Source organism: Nipponia nippon, unplaced genomic scaffold (genome assembly GCF_047370975.1).
Source record: "Nipponia nippon isolate SJK-2023a ecotype South Korea unplaced genomic scaffold, ASM4737097v1 scaffold_10, whole genome shotgun sequence".
NCBI classification, from domain to species: Eukaryota; Metazoa; Chordata; class Aves; order Pelecaniformes; family Threskiornithidae; genus Nipponia; species Nipponia nippon.
The window spans coordinates 38,091,701-38,114,421 of record NW_028262291.1 but is presented as its reverse complement, the minus strand read 5'-3'; the positions used below and the strand labels follow the sequence as shown (position 1 = coordinate 38,114,421).

Genomic DNA, 22,721 nt, shown 5'->3' with positions numbered 1-22,721 from the left:
GGAGCAGGCATGCCAGTGCCATTGCAGTACAGTTCTCTTTCTTTCATCTACTAAAATTACAGTGTCCTAAGTGCTCTTCCATACAGCACCATTAATGATCTCCTAAAGTTTTATAGCAAGGACTTCTTTTTTCTATAATTATGCTGTTTCCTTTCTGTTATTCTGTCAGTAAATCTGTAATTTTAATCATAGACTCTGACAAAAATTTAAGTTGGAAAGGACTTCTACAATCACTAATTCAACCTTATGCTTAGAGCAGGGCTAACTTAGACATTTGACGAGTTTGCTGAAGTCCTTGTGCAGTCAGGCTTTGAAGACCTGCTGTTTACAACCTCGCTAAAGCAGCCTTGTTTTTAGCTAGCCTTCATTGCTACAACGGTGAACTTCCAATTTATATTTAGATTGCTGACAATCAGGACTTCTAGTTACCTCTCCGCAGATTTACTATGTAGACAGCCAGTCCCCATCCTACATGGCTGCATGGGACTATTCTGTCCTATCTGCAGGAATTTTCCTTCATTTCCGTTCAATTTCATGAGGCTCCTGTTATCAGTTGCTTGTCTAGGTATCTCTGAATGGCAGCCCTGCCCTCCAGTGCATCAACCACTATCCAAATTACTGTCATCCACAGTCCCCACTAGGCATGTATTCAATCCCATTGTCCAAGTTGTTGATTAAGATGTTAACATTATCAATCCCAGAGGAACACTATTCAGACTTTGAGCTGTCGACTACCACTTTTTTTTTTCCACCCACTGGAAGTTCCAGGTATTCTACCCCTGTATTACTATATATGGCATAATGTAATATACTGTTGTTGAATCACAAAAGGAAAAGATGGAAAGGAAGCGAACAACTTAGCAGCTATATGTATGTGAAAAAGCAGTATTTTAAAGGGTTAACTATATCTTTAAGAATGATACTGTGCTTTTTTTCAATCCCTGATTCACTAATAGGAATTTCCTGACATCTTCCTATCTTCATCCTTCTTCAGCTGATCTTCTTACAAGGATAATCTATGCATCCCTAAATGCATGGATTCCTTAAAAGATGCATTTTGTTTAGCACCAGCTAAGCATGCTTTCAGAAAACTGCAACCAGTCAGATAGTTTAAATAGCCAGGTAATCTTTCCTGGTCTACATAATAGACAAGGCTATTTCCAACATCACATTCTCCTTTTAAAGCCACCTGCTACAAATTGTGCACTAAACTTTATAGGGCCATTTTCAGTTTCACTGCAAGAGAAGGAACTAAGTCGTCTTAGCAAGGAAACATTAGAACCACTGCAAGCATCACTGCCTTAAACCAGATGCAAGACTCTCTATTCTCACTATTGTTCCCACGGTATTTTCCCACTAATTTATCATGCCTTGATGATCAGAAAAATTAAAGCGAAAATAATTCATTGTAAGGTGAGTAAACAGAAAAAAAAAAAGAACCCAACTTTGATCAAGTTATAGGTATCTAGACATTGGAATCAGAGAGTAAGAACACTTTTGGGTTTTATGTTTGTACTACTGGGTTCAGACAGTGTGGAGGAGAAAACTGAGAAAAAGATGCCTGAAGGATAGCTGAAACTAGGATTTGGCAGCTGTCAGAGGGAAAGAACTGAGGTCACAAGGAAAAGCTAAAAGGTTCAACAGACATAATCAAGTCGTAGATACATACATGTCAGTATGTGTATAAAATACATTATGTCACCATCAAAATTACTGTAGAATATGAGAGTACAATAAACTCTACTGTGGCAGTTTATTTGTTCATTTCCAGATAGAAAAACATTAAGAAACTTTGCCAAAGCAAACAAACTGTAAGTGCAAATAGACTTTTAAATTACATTAACATACTAGAAGAACATCTGGTACAAACATGGTCAACTTTCCATGCATTCTTAGATAAGTATTTGTGGTTAGTGTTTCAGCTGCACTGGGCTATTTTTTTTTTTAATTATTTTTTTAATGAACTATGCTTACAGTTCATAAATGCTCAATGTCCTCACAAAATAAATACTCATGAATAAGCTCTCAGTATAAATTTGTCACCCCAAACACTGCTTTGCAGTGCATCTTCATGTCTAACTCCCTGATGTACAACTGTGCTGTTAGCTTTTGTGAAGATGAGAAGTAAACTGTTTCTATACAAGCTACCAGTTACTGCTTAGTCTTGAGAAATCCTCTAATCCACTGGTAAAAAAGAATGAAAACATGAAAATAAAATAATAATCTGATAACAGTGAGAAGTAAAAACATGAAGTACCTTTCGTAAAAATTCTAAGCTACTACCAATGACCAGCACAAATTGGGCTGGTGCCCACTGTGGAACAAATATATGGAGGAAAGCAAACCATGTATCATCACATATTCCCACACTGAATAGCCTAGTCAGTCTGTGGTACTACTATTAGAAAGACATAATCAGAACACTTGTTATACATTACTGAGATCAGCAGTATAGCCTTTACAGTAACTCTGACGTAGCTTACATTCCAGTTGCTGACATAGACATTAAGATTGGCAGAGGTTTCTGCACCAATAAAACAGGTGGACCAAGAAAAATATATTAAATGATCTCAAGTTTTTCTTAATTGTAAGAAAGTCAGTCATATTGTATCTTACAACAATTTATGTCTGCTTCTTACAAGTAGAAACACTGAAGTTGTTCTTAAAGAATGTTAATCCCAAAAGAGGAAGAACATTTGATTTTGCTATAAATACTTTGAAAACCCTAATTTCATTCTGCCACTGTTGTTTGGTGTCTGTCAGACTGAGGTCAGGACATTCTCATGCTAAATTTCAAATTTTTACTTTTCGTCCTCGTAGCACTGTTGGCAGGAACCTGCAAGGTCTCTACAGAATTAAAGTGATGCTCTGCTGAGTGATTTGTTGAGCCTGAAGTGTGAATTCCATAGTTTGCATGAGCTACCTACACCTTTCCACTGCCAGCTGCGCTCTTACATGCCAGTGCACATCAGTCACAACTTGCAATACCCTAAATATTGCAGCCCTTGGCCTATTCTGAACTGAGCAAAACTACTGTGCTAAAATACATGATGATTCCCCAGTGTCCACAAAACTTCATATTGGACTGAAAAGACAATTTAATTGTCTAATTGTTGTCAAGCAAATGACAAACAATCTACAGATACACAAGGTAAGGGTATTAACCATTTACTGTTTTAAGATGATTAAGCTTCTGTTCCTCAAACATCCAAAACTGATCAACGTTTCATCATCACAAAATTATTATAACTTCAGATAATTTTTGCTGACTATAAAGATTTAAAAACCGACCTTTGTTCCTTCCTTATTTATTTTGGAAAATGTATTCTATTCCTAAAACATACTGAAGTGCTTTACTTCCATTGGTACCTTAAGAGCTTAATACCTGCCCATACATAGCCTGAGGAAGTTCTGAAAACCCACCTAAAGACGACTTTAATTTTGGAAAATTCACTTTTAAGAAGATACAAGATCCGTATCTTCCATTAATAAATTTTCAAATGCAAATACATTGTTTATGCACTTATGCATTCCTCTATGATGTATTCTTATGAACAGGTTTTATAGGTTGCATCTTTACATGCTATTTTAGAAAGAAAAAAGTTATTTAAATATAAAACACATTTACTGAAATAAAAAAAGAACATTCTTCTGACGTTTACTGGATCAAGCTCTGCAGAACAGAAATATGTTACCAAAAAGTCAAAGATTCTTAGCAAGACAAAACCAGGATAACGTTAAATATTGATACTCAGATGAAACATATTGGTGGTAGTAGTAAGGCAAAATCTGGCAAAGGAAAATTAAAACTATTGCTGTTATGTATATTACCAATTCCCCCATACAGGTGTTTGTGGACTAGAGACGGAACTTAGCCATAAAGGATAACAAGTGAGTGAATCTCTGGCAGAGATGCAGCTTCTCATTACTGTTTCTTTACTCCTGTGGTCATTGGATTTTAAAAGTAAAAATACTTATTTTCCACCTTCAGGGAAAATAATGTCGCTTGACTGAAATGTTCCCTTGGGAAAAAAGGGAAAAAACAAACAAAAAACAGTGGAAAGTTTTCCTTAATGTTTAAATTGCTGACCAATGTTACTGGTTACACTGTGTTTGAAGAGAAATGAGCCTTTCCTTAGCTATGCTGACTGTTCCATACCACCAGGTGATCCAAGAGACTGGCAGTGCCTGCTTATTGTCCATCTGCTAAAGCAGTTTTCAGTTCAAACTGTTTTCTGAATTTAGTCTATGCCAGCTCCAGGACAGTAATACAGATTAGTTGCAATGATATATCAGAGAAGTTTCTCCAAATACAAGGTGCAAAGCTTATTAAATTTTATCTTTGCAGGACTATGCATGACATGATACAATTATGATTGTCAAGGTGTAAGAATGAATGGAAGACAGTTTAATAAACCAACTTTCTGCTTTCTCAAGAAAACCGGATATACACAGATGACAAAAACCCACCCTGCTATAACCACAAGATTAATATAGTAGTTATCTACCAACATTTCCTCCTGCAAATGAACCAAATTCCACATAAGCTTCTGAAGCATAATACTAGTCCTGAAATTTTCTGTAAAATGATACAAAGACAAAACAAAGTACAATTCCATGGCCATTATACTAGGTGGCTTTGCAGACTCAAAATAAGTTTCAGGAAATTTAAACAGATGCCATAAGATGTTGCTTAAATCAGTCTGCACAACACAATAATTTAGACTGGACAACGTATTACACAAGAGGTGTATTGGTAAGAAAGGGATATATACATTTTTTGCAACGGAAAAGGTGAGGCACTTCATCAAATGTCAGAATGGTACTAGCTGGGCAAGAGGTACTATATTAGGAAAAAAGCTTTTTATTCAAATTTTTGGTCCACTTTTCCATGATACTTTACTGCCTCCTTTTCATACTTTTAAATAGTATGTAATGTTCTATTCAGTTTGTTATTAATTTGAAAAAAAAGAACAGTTCTTCAACCTTGCTGTACCTTTAAATGGTTAAGCAGCACCAAGAGCCTCAAGAGGGATTCCATTAAATAAGCATTTGAGGATTGACTTACCTATAAAAAAGTTTGAACTTGCTCGCTTTAAACAAACAAATTTCAAATATCCACCGATGTTCCTAAATTGTGTTTATATTCCAGGCAGATTATAGAAGTGTATGTGTAACACAATGATTTGGTCTAATTATAACATACAACAAAAGTAGGCTGTTCTTGAGATTCTCTGCAAAGAATAATTTAACCTGTTTTATGATCACAAAATGAAAGACTGATGCAGGTTAAGTTTTTGTTTTGTCCATAAGTTTTAAAAATATAAATTAAAAAATGCTCATTTTTAATTATTTTTTTTACATATTTTCTTTTGCACATTCAGATGGGAGAGAAGGAGACTTTATAACTGTACTCATTTCAGTAAACTGACATATAGTTCACATGAAGTAACAAAGATTCCCTACCTTGATGGACTGACTGTAAGGTCCTATGCTAGCAGGTGCCCAGTGGGAAATGCTCTGTACATGCATAACCAGCTTTTCATCACGTAACACATCATCCATTGCAATGTCATACTTATGTGCAAGGCAGTCAATGCAAAACAGTACTCCATCAGGTAGCAGGGTTTCCACACATACTCTGAAAACACAAGACAATTATTTTTTTCAAACACAAAGTTTGCTTGCACCAACTTTCAGCATTTATTTTCCATGTTTTTTTTTTTTTTGTTTGGATACTATGTTATGAAATTTTGTCAGGAACATAAAATAAAAGCTATGGTATCACAATAACCTGCTAGCATTTACACTGTTATCTCCTCTCCAAATAATGATCAGCTTCAGATTTCCAGCAAGATAATTTCCAATACCAAAGAGAAACTAGCACCATAGTCAATGGCTCATTTCCATTTGGTTATTTTTAGGATGTGTATTACTTTATTAAGAATACATGAGTTCTTTTATTAAAAGAAACCTTGACCACACAACTCTGGAAATGCCAGATAAGTTATGCTAAGCAGCCTTCAGACTGAGTGTATCGTTGTCATATTCTCACCTCCACACATTTTTCACTGAATCTCCTTCCAATGGTTGGACTAGAAGTTCAGGTTTCTGAAAAGCAGCAGCTTATTGTTCCTTTATGCCCTTCTCACATGTTATCATGCAATACTGAGCATATTTTTCTGTAATACTTCAAGTTGCATGACGGACACACATTTATGACAGGACTGAAAGCCTACTTAAGCATTCATTTAAAAAGTTCACTTTCATTTGCTCCAAGGAAGACTGAGTGCCTGGACAGACAGCGACAGTCTGTTGCATGTGGCCAGAGAAAAGCAGGGGGTGTGTGAGGGGAAATCAACTTTTCAAAGCCTGAAAAATAATTATATTTGCAGTCCATGCATAAAAAAGTCATTTAGCTCCCAGCAGGAATCCAAGAAAAAATTACTTGTTCTCTTTACATATCATAACACATAACCTTACAAAATTCTTCTCATCTTGCTTATTTCTTCCAAGAAAACTATTTTTCTCCCCTCCTCCCACATGCAAATACAGTATTTTTTCCTCATTACCATCATCATAAGCATGAATGAATGGATTTTCTGCTTGGGCTGGTAAATTTTCAAGACAATTTTGCAAATTTAGTGCCGATCCACACCCTTGAGTCAGTGCTTCCAGCATATTGCTTGTGAGAACTCCCACAACCAGGTCTCTGTGCATAACGCAATGATGCAGCCATGCAAACTGCTGTATAATTTTTCTTCTGGACAAAAATGCAACATAAATCTGTTTGTTCCATAAAAATAATTATAAAAAGCCATTTTCCTGCAACTTCCTAATCTTTCTACCTGTTATTTTAGTGATGGAAGACCATGTGGCTGGCTATGCAAATTTGGAGGCTTAAAACATGCAGCAGCATGAGAAATGAAGGAAGCTAAATTGGGAGAAGTTAAGTGTCATAAAAAGAACTTAAGATACATAAGGGTGGAGATTCATTTTCTGTAGTTTACAGCTGGGACTAGGTCCCTCCCCTGAAGGCACACACAACCAAAACTCCATCCCTCTGTGATTTAGTAACCCTACAATCAGCATCTCGAAGAAGCATCTTTCTGCTCTCTTTTAGTCTCTTCTGACACCCACACAGTATAGCAGAATGTGAATCTATGATGATACACATCGTCTTAACAATGTTTTTTAATTATTTGTCATGCTATACTTAAAATTCACATGCCTATAGTATATATTCTGTAATAAGAGTATAAAATATAGTATTTTATATTAGAAAATTGCTAAACAGTTGGTTTTAAAAATACGAACAAGACATGAGGTCTGACCTCGCAGTTCACCCTTCTTTGAGCAGGGGATTGGACTAGATGACCTTGGGAGGTCCCTTCCAATCTGTATTAATCTATTATCCAAGTTGAATTTGTCAAGCTATAGCCGTTCTGCATACTGAGCATATTGTCTCAGACGTTTAAGAACATGAATTACTGTAATAAGAAATAAGCCCTTTTGACAAAGGCAATAAAGAATTTAAAAAAAATTAGTTTAAACACACACCTTTTACAAAACAGAACAAAAATTTCATGGGCTAGCTGTTATCCAATTTCCAGTGGAGAAAAAAACCCAACACACTCAAATAACACAGGAATCACATACTGCATACCTAAGACCATCAAGCTGTTTCATTATGTCAGAGGTGGACTTGGATGCAATGTTGAAGATTCTGTACAACAGATATTAAAAAGCTATGATGTGGGGATCTATGAATGAAAGTGTTAGCATCAGTGTATTCAGAAGTCTGAAATAATTTCTTTTCATACTTGCATTCTTACTGAATATGTAAGTACAGCTAAGCTACCCACTAACAATCATTATCTGATGGAAACACAACGCATTAAGAACAAAGCAAGCCAAAGATCCATCTAGTCCAGTATTCATCTTCAACCACAGCCAAGTGCATATAAGCAGGGGAAGAAAAGGAACAAAGTAAGTATATATTGGTACTGTCTTGAAATAACTCCCAGTATCTCATGACATGCATCTCGGGCATCTCCTCAGCTAACAATTTTGCTTTTGTATTTAACACAATAAACAGAATGAGGTGAATAATGTTTGTCACAAGGACCCAGAAGGTTCCAAACCTCATCACTTTTAGGAAGACTTAATAATCATTGATAGTAAGGCTTCAATAAGGCTTTTGACACTGTCCCCCAAAACATACTCATAAAGAAGCTGTTGATGTATGGGCTGGATGAGTAGATAGTGAGATGGAATGAGAACGGGCTGAACAGCCAGGCCCAGAGGGTGTAGATCAGTGGCACAAAGTATTGCAGGTGGCCAGTAACTAGCGGTGTACCCCAGGAATCTATACTGGCTCCAGTCCTGTTCGACATCTTCATTCATAATCTGGATGATGGGGCACAGTGTACCCTTGGCAAGTATGCAGATGATACAAAACTGGGAGGAATGGCTAATACACCAGAGGTTTGTGCTGCCATCCAGATGGATCTCAACAGGCTGGAGAAACAGGCACACAGGAACTTCATGAAGTTCAACTGGGAGCAGTTGAAAGTCCGGCACCTGGGGAGGAACAAACCCATGGTCCAGCACATTCTGGGGGCCAACTGGCTTGAAAGCAGCTTTGCAGAGAAGGACCTGGAGGCTCCTGATGGACACCAAGTTGAACATGGGCCAGCAATGTGCCCTTGTGGCAAAGAGTGCTGATGATATCCTGGGCTGCGTTCGGAAGAGTGCTCCCAGCAGGTCAAGGCAAACAAACAAAAAAAGCACATACAATCCCACCAATACAAAAGAGTTGTCAGTTCAATCAAGTCACAGAGAAGAACTGAGACTTGCAAAAAAAATGCATTATTTTTCTCTAAGTATGTATATGGGGGGCATTTATAAACCTTATGGTATATATTAAGGCAAAAATTTCCAATCCTAGTGGTTTTAAGTTGAGCAGCCCTGATGTGATTCCTCCAAAAGGCAGCAAAAGTCTACTTCTAAGGCTGAAGCACAGACATTTGGACAAAAGCTTCATAAATATGGTAAGAATAATTCAGTATATTACAGTGTATCATAAATATACTATAGCAGTAGTCTAATCCTACCTTGCTGGTGGACACAAATCAAATTCTGTCACATAAACTGAATTTATAACATTGAAATCCTTCATGCTCTTCATATACAGATGAACCAAAATAATATCCTTCAGTTTCAATCCCTCAGAAGTCATATTAGCTGCAGGACAAAAATAATATAGCTGTTAAAGACAGAATATTTTAAATGCGTGTAGAAAGACCGCATAGGCATCCTGGTTTTGTTCAGCAAAACCAACTGGTAATAACCTAACAGTTGTCTAACCATGACTGAAGGCTTTGCAACATGCTACCTTTCCCCGCATAATATCTATTTTTTTCATGAAATTCTTTCTCATGTTAGTTTTGCAAATATACAGAAACAGAATACAGATAAATTTTATCTGCCCTGAGCAGTGATGAATTCTTGCCCCAAGAAAACATATCATGCATTAATGCATGTAGATATGTTACAGTCCAAATTCCTTGTATCCATAAGTTATATTACGCTCTATTTTTTTTTTTTTTTCAGTCTACAACAGCTAGTAATCTGTAAAGGACTTTGAATCACAAAGAACTGGAAAGGACAATAAGAGGTCCTTTAGTGCATCACCCTCTTCAAAGAAAAGATCAAATATTTATATGCTATTCCAGAGGGATGTTTGTCCAAGCTCTTTTTAAAAACCCTCACTGCAATAATAATCTCCACATAAACAAAGAGTTATAAATAGCAAGACAGACAACACGAAACAGAAATGGCCACAGAAGAAATAAAGGAAAGATGAGAGCAGAGGGAAGTTCAAGCAGACAGTTAAAGAAAAGATACTGGGAAGTCAGGATGATCTGAATGTGTATGCACAGAAGATTCCAGTCATAGCACTTAAGGAGAATGTATTACTCTTACATAGTCAATACCATAACAAGATACGCGAATCAGCTCTGCAGTGTGGACCTTTTGTAACTCACGAGCAATAGAAATTAAAGAGAAAATCTTCTCTGAATATAGAACATATATAATAACAGAATCCCATGTGACCTAACTTAAATGAGCTACATAAAGCTCTTCTCAGTGTAACTTTGGTGATCTTGTCCTTTAATGTCACAGTGTGTACCCGTATATACCTATATATTTGTTTTCCAGTGGAGCAGTACAAGAGTATAAAGACAATCTCTGTTGGCTGTTGCCTTAGTGAGAAACAAATACTTTCTGTGTAAAACTTTTTTGTGCTTTTAAAGACAGTTCAGGAGTTGGTGCACTTCCATAAAGGTTAGTTTGGTCACACCAATACTGAATTTTGCTCTAAATGTCTCAGCTTTACTTAGTCATACTGCCATTAGTGTTGGCAATCTGAAGTGGGGAATTCTCATTGACAGAAAAGGAAGCGTGCACTAAGTGATATAAGAGATTATATAGCAATTGACACGGAATTCCTATGAAGTCAAGATACATATCCAGAAGTATTTGAATGCTGCCTGATAGCAAATCACTAGGTCAATGCTATGTCATCAGTCAAGGAGGAAACAAGGACGTTTTTCAAATTTCCAGCCAGCATTTTAGTCAAGAAGAACGAATTCCAGCCTGCAGTTAAAAGTTCTGCAGCATTATATGGAATACTGGCTGGAAAAAAAAAAAAAACAACAAAACAAAACTGAACACACCCCCCCCCACACCGGTCTGAATTTAAAATGCATAAGCCAACAAACTAACTCTAATTTGTGGACATGTAACAGTATTAGAGCAAGTTAAAAGTAAAGAGATTTGGATAAATTAATCATTTCTAGCTTTATTTTAAAAAATCTTCTTAAAGTAAGTAAAAGTACAATCCCTTTTTCCTCTGCATGAATTAGAAGAATGATGGGAAATAATTTCTCCCTAGCTTGTAAGCAGAATAAAATTGACTGCCCAAAGCACTCTATCCAGTAGAAAGGCATAAATGATGAACCGGTTACCAACCCACCACTTGGGTTCTTGAAAACAAGTTCTGTTTCCCAAGGAGAGGACTCTTACACAGAGCATCTCCAGGATGTACAGGGAAACCACACAGCCCTTCCGTCAAATTTCAAGCCATTCACTCTTCCTACTAATTTATAAAATATGACCAGCTGAGACTCATCCTTACTTAGGCAGAACTGCCTAAAAAGAACTGACCCAAAAGACAACACTGGCCGAAGTACAGCTTATTCTTTTTACAGGGGTCATCCAGGATCCTTAGACTGAGAGCCATAAAAGACAGCATCCAAACTGTCTACAGGAAGTAGCATTTTAGACTAAATTTTCATGTAATAAAAATCTATGTAGTTCCCTTCAAGCCTATGGAGCTTTGCCATGGTACAGCTGCAACAGAGCTGCTTTATATATAAAGCACTGCAATCTTTGTCGTCTTCCAATCATATCTAAAGAAAAGTTTAACAGAAGAGTTTAAGAAAATAAATGTAAACAGTAATGTACTGAATTTCCTCCTGTTCTTGGTTTCATGGGAGAATTCTATCTACTTTACAGAACAATCATGTTTTATTACATCTAGTAATAAATTTCCATTTCTGAATCCTTTTGGCAGCACTTATCCTCTTCAGAGGTGATTAAAGCAGTTAACCCAGCAAAGAGGTTAAAAGGACTGTGCTTATTCCATTCTCGCAGCACTGAAGACTGAAATGCTGTATAGATCGTAAGTATGAGTTCAGAAAAACCCTTGTGCATATTTACAGATCAGTTAAGTTCTCAGAAACAAATTCTTTCTTTTGCCATGACAAAACCATAATTCATTCAGTCTTCCACACCCACTTCCAAAAAAAGAAAAAATAAAGGAAATGTGAGAACTGACATTTTCTACCAAGGATCAGAAAATTACCTTTTTTTTTTTTTTTTTTTTTTTTTTTACTATAATACACCTAAATGCAAGTAATTTACTGAAAGGAACAGGCTACCGTACTAGTCAGAGACACAATCTTTTCTGACAGATGCTAAGGGAAAAAAATATCATGTTTGTACTGGCAGATTTCCATTCAAATATAATGAGAACAAAATACAACATTACACAACCCTTTTGCTTCAATTTACAGATTACGCCCAGAAGATTTACACTAAATACTATTGTCTTTTACTAAAAGTTTGATCACATCCACCTTGCTGATTTCCGAGCAATCAAAAACTAGCTTAATGACCTTCTACAAAGTATAACTTCTTTGCTTCTGAAAAAAATTCTAGGGCTCCTTTATCATCTATATTCAATCATGAATTGAATACTCAGCTGCACATGTAAAAAATAAGATTTTATAGGACAATACCTCACGCAAATTCATGAACAAGAATATGAGCCTACCCATTTAGATACTAAAAATTATTTCCATTTTTATGAATGAAAAGAAGCCTGTATAAACATGCTTTACTTAAAACTTAAACTTAAAAATAAATAAAAAACAAAAATGTGAACATTTTATTTTATGTCAGTATCTTGTAAGAGGGGGATAGTAAGGAACCTGGATTTCATGATCCCCAAGATAGCAATTTCTCCTTTGCATTAAGAATATAAATGAGATATACTGCTACTGACCTAATCCTAGATGCCAAAATGTGCAACAGCTTTCTAGAAAACTTAATTTAAAATTATGGTAGCTACAAAAGTGCTTTAGCAAGTAGACAGCATCCACAGCACACATGCACACTCACACACACAGTATATATTGCAAGAAAGCTATAAAGCAAGTTATAAAGTGAGTAAGTACTGTGGAAATAGTGTTGTTACAGTGATATGAACACTACTCTGGTTTTTCTAGGGTCTTCAAAAGCCAGTCAAATTATTGTGTTCAATATTAAAGCTGGCAGTCTTGATATCAAAGATTCCAATCAAATGTCAAATGAGATGGCAAACTGACAACCACAACATTTAAAGTTATAAAACTATATGACAATACATATTCTTACTTACTACCATATTAAAACCAGTATAGTTAACAGCAGATAATGCATTAACTGAATAAAGCACCTCGGAGAGAAGAAAATGCTTCCCTTGCTGCCTCTTGAGCATTTTTGCTTTTTGATGGAAGGAAGTAGGCAGTGATACCGGAAAACCACTGGTAACCACTCAGGGATTTTCCTGAGCTTCCAAACGTCTCAGCTATGGGAAATGAAGAACAGCACTATGATTACTATAATGAAAGGTTTCAGATTAACCTAGCATATAATTTAAATCGTTTAAGTAAGAAGAACGTCTACAGAAAAAAAAAAAAAAATCACAAACTGTAAAAATGTCTTCAAAAAATATTTACAGACACACAGATACAAACCAAAAACTTAAAAGTAAATGTGCTGGTAACAAAGCTTCCAAATGCTACTTGACAAATCCTTCTCCAACACTGCCTTCAGAAAATATGCCTGCAAGTAGTATTTAGCTAAGAATTTCAGTATTTTCTCTACTCCTTTCCATTTTTGCTGACCTTTTGCAATTTCTCTATCTGTTCTTATACAGAGTTGGAACAAGACGTGACACTGAAAAGCTAAAATTTTCAAAAGTATGTAAGTGACACAGGAACAGATTTTCAAACTTATATGCCAAATTTTAATGGAAGTTAGGTGTTTAACGTGGTTCTGATCATCTTAGCAAATGCATAATGTGTTTAGACATTTTTTAACATGCCACCAGGCACTAAGCCATATTCCAGAGACTAAATACCATTCAATATCAAACACCGTTATGCTATGAAACTTAGTTTTCAGGAAAAGTTTACTAATCTTTGGGTGTAGGGTAACAGTGATGCTGTGGTACTTCAATGAGGTACCAATCTATGAACGCAGGTTTATCTTGCATTAATCACCTCATGTTTGAGGCAGTGTTAATATCAGGCATATGATTAGTTACTGCAGCTCACCTAAGAGACAGTAACTTGGTAGGCTGCTACACTTGATCATGCATGTCACCCTGAGGTTGCTTGGGTGGGGACAGACTCATACACTATGTAAGCAAGTTGAACGGTTGTGTTTCGTACTTCATTTTAGAGTCTACTTTTCTATTTTCAGTTTAAAAACAGTAGAGTATGGTGTAATTAGTCCTTTGAAATAAAACTCAGTCCCTCCACTTGAATGATTATATTATAGTAATTTCATTCAGGCAAACAGAACACATTAATGTGTGTTTTCTGAAAGGAAGGAACAAAGGAAGGAAGGATGGAAGGGAGGGAGGAAGGAAGGAAAAAAATGGGTTATGCTCCTTCTGTAAAATAACTTGAAATGCTTCATTACTACAGATCTATTGATTCCTATCAGAAAACCACATTGTAGTAGGATCTCTTTTTTCCCCAGACTGGTTATTAAAGGTCACGAACATTCTTTTCAGGAGTGTTCTTACAGTAATTAACAGCGTACTCCACCACAACATGAAATATTCAATATTATTTTTCTAGTGAAAGCTGTGCAAGACTCACTGAAATCCAAAGAATTATGTTTCAAAGACTTCCAGATGACTGGAATGTTTTTCTGTGGGTCGTCCTCTTCTGACGAAGGGAAAATATCGTCATCATTGCAGCTTACCTCACAAGAACAGCTATTGACCATAAATGTATCTGAAGATTCTACCTGCTTGAGACAAACATTATAAAATAAGCAAGTAAACAGCATGCCAAGCAGTATGAAATCAGCACATATCATCATTGAAATTTTGGGTTTCAATTACAAAAAATACTATAGCTCAATGGGTACATAAGCTTAGAACAATTCATGGAAGAACAGCATTAGGATTTCCCACTATTTAGAATGCAGAAACTGGCAGAATACAATGTGCTCCTGTTGACATATCATATGGAATAAAAATGCAGACTAAGTAGTAAATAAGTAATGAATAATGATGGGACTCAAGATAAGAGACAGAAAGAATACTATGCCGAAGAAATGCTATTCCACAAATACGTACAGGACAACTGTGTTTTCAAAAATAGTATAAATTAAGTGAAAAAAGGAACAAACGTACAAAAGTAACAATTTCATAATTAACACTGTCATTAATCACTTGAAACAGAGAACAAGACTAACAAGAAAGTTTTAAAACTTTGTGGAACCTTGAATGAATGCAACCCAAAAAAATCCCTTTCTATTCATCTCACAAAGACTATCCTTTCCATCAAACTCACCACACTTTGGGATGTTCAGAGTCTTGAGATACAGAAAAGAGCATTTCCCAAGGTTTATACATCAATGTAATTTCTTGACAAGGAAGGAAAATAATTCACTGTACCTTCTCGTCTTCCCAAATGCTTTCTTAGGCCTAGGAAAACTACCCAGCACGTCTTTTAAAGCAAAATACACAGGCAGAATGCATACTGACCAGTCTTCCAAAATTCTGTGTTCATTATATTTTCAACAAGTTATGTAATTACAGCATATGTATATATTTTTTTAATTTTAGAGCAATCAGAACCCCTGCTCTCTTTCATCTGATGTTCCAAGGCAGCCTAATCTGCAGAGCATGTTGACTTTGGGATCACTAGCTTGGCTAGTCCTACTTGTCTTCATCTAAAACCAACACGAATTATGGTAGAATTTATCCATAAACCTTAACCAAACATCACTGCATGCTGTAACTCCAGGTTCTATCGATTAATTTTCTGCTCAAAGGTCTCAGATTTCATATAGTGTCTAAACTATGCATTTTACTGCAGGCTTCTTAAATACTAAATTCACAAAAATGATGATAAAGCCAAATAAAGCAAGATAAAAAGTTGACAAAATATGAAGCCTTTGGCAATCCTTAAATATGGATTAGAAACTGCTGAATATTCTTTTAGCTCACAAATTAGTGTACTATCTATAGAATTTCCATGCAAAATGTCTATGAAAAAGAATATTAACATTATACAGCAAAGCACTCATAAGGTCACCTGAAGTTTGACACTCTGCATTCTCTGCTTTTTAACAATCAGATTTCATCAAGCTGTCAAACAAAATGGGATATATTAAAAATTACGAATCAAATTGGAATATAAACTTTTTTTAAAAAAGTAATTTTATTGTATTTTTTCTTTTGTTTGGAAAATAAAACCTATCTTATTGCAACTTCAAGTTTTCTCTTGATATTAAGCAAAAAAAAAAGTGAGAAAAAAAGGCAGAAAACTATAGTATGCATCAGAAGTCTACAATGAGAACTCAGCATTTACCTCGATATTTGACTTCACTGGAGAGAAAAAGGATCCAGTTAAGTTAAAGCAGTGTATTTGGAAAATCTCAGGAAAGGCTAAATTACAAAAAGGTCATTACCTATGAGAGGAAACAGCTCTGCTGCCTCTAAAAGGGCTCAAGGGGAGTTTTATAAGCACTGTAAACAGTAAAGCTACGCTCTAAGAGGGGCTGATGTTCTTTGATTGGACCTCATTTTATTCATTCCTCCAAGAAAGGCATGGAAGTCAAGGCAATAATCTACTTTATGTGAATCAATTGTACATGAGAGGTTAAAAGAAGTCAACTAAATGTAACATAATAGCGCAAAGATGAAAACCGCAATTTAGCACAAACACGACATGCATTCCAACATCACAATATACAACAGCACCTATACCATTTCCCACTCACTGAATTACATCTTTGACTACTGCTGTCAGTTGATATATTTTGCCGTTACCCAGAGGGCTGCCTGATAGCCCCTAACCCTTCAGGTATGACTTAGAAAATAAAGAAGCAGGAACACAAACCTGTAATTGAAATAGATCTTAAGCTGGATTATGCTGCAAGAACCAAGAAAATTCCATTTTTTCTATTTTTTTTAAAGTTTCTACATTTTATCCATGAGATGTCGCTTTATAGAAATATACAGACTGTAGAGTGGCATAAAGTGCTAGAAGTGCTATCATTTCCTTCTTGCAAATTGTTGTTTTATTAAATTAGTTGCTTTCACTGGCTAATTTTTAATGTCCATCATGAAACAATCAATTTGCATTGTAACACAGGCATTCACTGAGTACTAAGGTAACATACACAGAGTTTGCACCTCTTGGTCCTACCCCCTGAGTAAGCATGCACAGACATGGTGATATGAATGATACCATTGCAACACTGCTTTGGGTTTTGGTTTTACATCACCTGGATTTTAACTTCAATATGGTATAACAATCCATCACTAGGCATAAAATATGTTAACTGGAAAGGGAAAAGTTCCAGCTTGCCAGTATGACAGCCACTTTGTTTTTCACTTTTGTTAAGCTTTACATAATTACCTTTTAAGAGATCTAGAGCTACAGGTATCTTCTGTAGGTACTATTAGAGACCTGTAACTTCTCTCAATTCCCTAACCTGGACTGAATTTATACGCTCTGCAAGTGAACATGAAAAGAGCACCTATTCCGTTTTTATGCCATCTGTGAAAATTGTTCTTTCAACTATGTTTCTAAACATGTTTTCTGCAAAATGTGCTTCATAAAAAATTCATGGGGATGTGGTGAGACTCACAGACTGTATCACAACTGGTTTGGTGTAACCTACAGAAATCCCCTGTAGCTTTGCAATTTGTTAATATTACAGATATCCCAAATTGATACCGCATGAAATTTTCATATCATCTGCAGTCACGTCCGTTTTTCCTAAATATGGCAATAATTTATAAATTGTTAAGCTTAAATCAATATTGCTTCACAGATATAAAGAAAATTATAGATCTGTGTTTACACACATACATAAACAGCTGGTCAGTTGCAAAATTTTTGGAAATTACTTAGAAATACTACAAATTCGACATTGTCTCTTCCATACACCAAAGACCGTAAAAATAAGTATAGACTACTGTTGATTTCAATGCCTGTGATACATCACAATGATTCATTCAAGGCTGACTCCCACAATGCTCCAAAAAGATAGGTAATGAATCACTTTCTGCAGCAGCACAGGTGCAGGCTACAGCAGAAGTATTAGGTGTGGAACCTGGCACTAGACGAACAACAGGCTCAATGCCAGCCTAAGTAGAGCTGCCAGACTCTGTTTAGTACCTCTATTCAAATCTCATACAAATGTTGGTCTTCCATTCCTGTCGACAGAGAAAGTACGCTAAGAATTTAAAACTTAAAGTTATAAACTGCCACAAACAGACTAACTTTCCCTGAATAATATTCTCATCACTTTAAAAACAAAAAATCAAGCTTGCTATAATGACATTTTAATTAAATCTTACAGAACCTATTCTATCACATAACATTTTCATGTTACTTCACAGAAGCAATATATTTTCCCATTTGTTACACTGTTTCTCCCACACCCACTGTACATTGTGATACCAACCTAATTTTGGATCAGAGCCTGCATGCATGCATATGCTTAACTATATTCACATAACTCATGTCATTGATGCAAGTGCGCTCAGAATGAAGTTAAGCAAATGCACGAGTGTTCCAACATCCAAATTCTCCTGTTGAAAATGCCTTGGAGCTAGGACTTTGACTGATATAGCTGAAATTCCATGCAGTGGTCTTTTATGAAAACAACAGATTGCCTTCTTAAAAAGCTTACATTCTCCACTACAGAAACTGGTATAAAAACCTATCACAACACAATTCCAAAACTGATAGTTCTCCCACTGAGCAGCAATGAAAATACAGTGGGGCAGAGAGCTCAGAAGACATAAGGAAAGACTATGATAATCTCTTTATTCTTTGTGGTGTACCTTGATAACAGAACTCCTTGAAATAAATATAATGAGAGAGACGGTATTTCAAGTACAATACACAGACATGTAGGAAAGTCCTTTACTCGGAAAGACTTTCAAATAAAGTCTTTCCATTATTGAAAGAGAACAAAAAATTCTCTTTTCTCAGAGAACTGGACTGAATCTGCAATCAAATGGGGTAGAAAGGAAATCCTTTACTTATTATCTTAGTGTTTGAAATAAATCAGTGTACGAAAAAAATTTGCAGAATTTGTTACCAAGTTTTGAAAACATAACTACAAGGGTTACCTATATTTGTATGATGCAGAAGGGAAACTAAAGGTTACCTAGAAGTATGATTCAATGATGACAAAGTACTTAAAAATGCCACCAACGAAACATATTTTGCAACTTGAAATTCCTTCCTGCTCCCCCTGACATCACTTTAAAAGTCTAATTCTACAGCTGAAGTCCTAAATAGAGATTAACTAAAATAATTCAGGCCAGAAAGAACTGGACAGAAATAGGCTACAAAGTTAAATCAACCTGATCTGCAGGATCATGCTCCTTTAGTACAGAAGGCATGTAAATATCTCCCAAACACCTTCTCTAACTTTTACAAGTGTTTTTAAGATCACCTCCAAATTGACCTGTGAAATAGATTTGCTGATGTTTAATAGGGGCATAACTGCTTGCACTACTGAAATGTGTTCCACCCAAACAGGTCAAGATCTTTCACAAACAGAAAAAACAAATAAGCCTCACAATATCAATTTATGATAGGTAAACATAATGCAATAGTATGCTACAAGAAAGAGCAGCAGCAGGCATGATTCCTGCATCTCTTACAGGCAAGCAGGCACCTTTCTTCTGCCAAATGTAGGAAGAAAACTACATGACTCCCTGTAATTCTGGACTATCCCTAACTTAAGGGGCTGCAGTTCCATAGCTTGTATTGTTTGATGTATGCGTGCTCCTAGTCACTGGAACTTGGGGAACAAAGTATTCATTATTCAATGTGGGAAAGAGCAAATCTTAAAGCATGAATGATAGCTAACATGTTCACTACTGTCATCAGAAGTATGTTCACATCAGCAGAAGCTCCAAGAGCTTTAATTCATTTCTGATCATTCAAAAGCCAACACAACTTAACAGAGTAACAGAATAGAATAATATGGGGAAAATAAAAATATTTTGCAAGTTCATTGTGCTGTCAGGGTAAAAAAAAAACTTGTTTCACAGTTGTATTTTTTCCTAATTGAAAATATTCAAAATTAAATTTGTATTTAATACAAAAGCTGATACACTTGATTTAAAGATTCTGGAATATGCTTCACAAATTGCCTCCCCCTCAACAAAAAACATTTAACATTTTAAATGTACAAAGTGACAGTCTTACTGGCAAAGTAAAATATTGATGAAGCTAGGTATCTGTATTATGTAAGTGGTGACCTTGTTTTTTACCATGAAGTAAATGAGGCATTCCCGAATTTTGAGCATTAGTGTTTTATTAGCATTATTATTTATTCTTAATGTTTTTGCAAAATGCCTACAAAAAAAAGTTATCTTAAGCTGTGTTTATCAAACTTTTAATAAAGTTTTAATAATAAAATCTTATATTTATCTCTTTAGCTTTTTCTATATCACTGGTAATGAAAGAAAAGAGGGTGTGTTAAAAAAAAAAAAGCTTCAATTATTATGCAAAAACACATCTTGAAGTTGCACAGTAATGTATTAAACCAGAAGAGTGAGTAAAATGTTATTTTCCCCCAGGCACAAGGGCTCATTTTGCTGCCAGAAACAATCTAAAACAAATTTCTACACAGGCTTTGTAGTTAAACATGAAGAGATTTAGCTGTAGAAAACGCATTATAGAGGAGGAAAGACAGCAGAGACTAAGGTACGCTAGCTATAATTGCATAATGATCATAAAAGTAAATTCAAAGAATGTAAAATTAACACTTGTGGCACATAACGAAGATAAAATGAATATACAATAAAAGTTAAAAATACGTGAATCTCTCAGCTGAAATGATAACAAAACTGATGTCATAATACTTATTAGAATTACACACCACTGTGCAGTCTATTAATGGTTTCTACAAAGTGCTTACACAAGTGGCTACTTTTACACATTGTTCATAATGGAGTATTTTTTGCCCAATTTTCAGTAATCCCTTGAAAGTCTGAAACTAAAATTAGTTCTCCTTCTAAAGCAGTCTTTCCCTGCAGTGCTTCATTATTGTAGGATTGGCTTTTAAGTGCTGAATTACTAACTGATACTTAAACTTTTTTTGTAGGGCTTGTAAACACCAAAGAGTGAGGAAAAAGTACAGTACTATAGGCATATCAATCTTGAAGGCACCTCCTTATCATTATGCAGTTAAACCGTGCTAACTTAGTAACAAGTTATGTTCTGAAAGACTGACTAGTTCTCCATATTCATAACTTCTTGAAAACCTAGTTTATTTTATCATGACATAAAATAATCTATAGCCAAAAGATTCTAATGCTTTTCCTTATGAGACAACCACTGCAGAAAACAGACTATTTTCCTTTTAACTATACAAGACATTAGTTTATATACCAAAATCCAGGGCAAGCCTCTGTAAACCTTACCCCTTTGAGAGTGTGACAGCTTTGTCTACAATGGATTTGAAATATGATTTACTACAACACTGCTTGAAACTGTGAGGCTTTAACCAAGTCTAAAGCATCTACATAAGAAGGGGAAAAAAGCTTCTGAACAGATAAAAGTAAAATCTTGATTCTTATATAAAACGTTATGCATTTTAATATGATTTTTTGCCTGATTTATGTAAAGCTTTGTGTTTTTCATTTTCCCTAGCCTGTCACATTGTAGTGATGCATGGTGCATTTTAGCATCAAGTTTGCCATCAGCAATAAAGTCAGTGCCCCCAAAGAAATATTACTATATCACTCTTCCCCACCATGCCCCGCTCCCAATTTTTCCTTTATTCAGCCTATTTGGTTTTGCTTCACATAGTTAGTTGATCTCCTTTTCGCAGTCTCCCACACAAATATTTAATGTTTTATTTTTGAAAGAAATCCCAAACTAGAATTTGACAGAATGAAATACAATTTACTTTCCAAGGCAAGAATGAGGCCATCATGGAAGAAAAATGTACAGATATTTTATCTGTTTGGAACAATAAAATTAAAAAAGAGAGGGGGGAAAAAAGGCATGATCTATTGAAAGAAATTCAGGAAATGTAGTTACTCAAGAAACATGAAATGTAAAATACCAATATAATAACGTTCTGTAACAATCCCTGCACCTAGAAGAGGTTCAGTGATCTTCAAAGTGTAGAAAGAATTAGGAAGACATATAAAAAGATGGCTGCAACGGTAGTTGGGAAGATCATGAAGCACTCTCTTCAACAAAATACTAGCACTTATAGATGTTCAGGAGGAAAAAAAAAAATCATTTTACCCATAAAATAATGAAAAGAAAAACAGAAAAGTGATGACAAATACTAAGAAAAATAACTTCTGTTTTGACCTTCTCAGCTCTGCTCGCATAAAAGTCTTCAATATTTAAACCATTAGAGTTCCTATTCCCATTCTGCTGTTTCCATGGAATCATAAGCTAAGAGAATGAATCCCAGTGAATTACTAATGATTTCTTTAAGATCTTTGACCAGGATAATCTCCTCTACATGATTTGAAGTCATTCATTAGATGTATCTTTCATATGGAAAAGATAAAACAAAAAACAGCACGTTTAAAACTCGAGCAGTTGTGGGTCAGCAAGTTTTTAAATCATCCACTTTACATCAGAAACAGCAAAAAGGGATGCCACCTCCCAGCAAATCCACACTGTTCATACAGTCTCCTAATACAGCTGTGTTCCACAGTGTGGCTAGCTGTACTACAGAGGTTACACATGTGCTTAACTGAACCACATTGGCTGAGTACCTTGAGGTTTCAAGATGAAAAATGCTACACAAATATACTACCTCCATTCATTCATTTGACACAAGGAAGCATTTGTGTTGAGTTT

The 22,721-nt window shown here is 35.5% G+C and overlaps 1 protein-coding gene across 1 annotated transcript in view; it reads right to left on the bottom strand.

Moving 5' to 3' along the window:
• Window positions 1-22,721, bottom strand: part of DPH6 (diphthamine biosynthesis 6) — a 214,869-nt gene that overhangs the window by 112,350 nt on the left and 79,798 nt on the right. The window contains exons 9-12 of the mRNA XM_087746813.1: window positions 14,502-14,655; window positions 13,067-13,198; window positions 9,117-9,246; window positions 5,467-5,641 (exon numbers count right to left, since the gene is read on the bottom strand). Of these exons, the coding sequence (XP_087602939.1) occupies window positions 5,467-5,641; window positions 9,117-9,246; window positions 13,067-13,198; window positions 14,502-14,655 (591 nt within the window). The remainder of the gene's footprint in view (window positions 1-5,466; window positions 5,642-9,116; window positions 9,247-13,066; window positions 13,199-14,501; window positions 14,656-22,721) is intronic.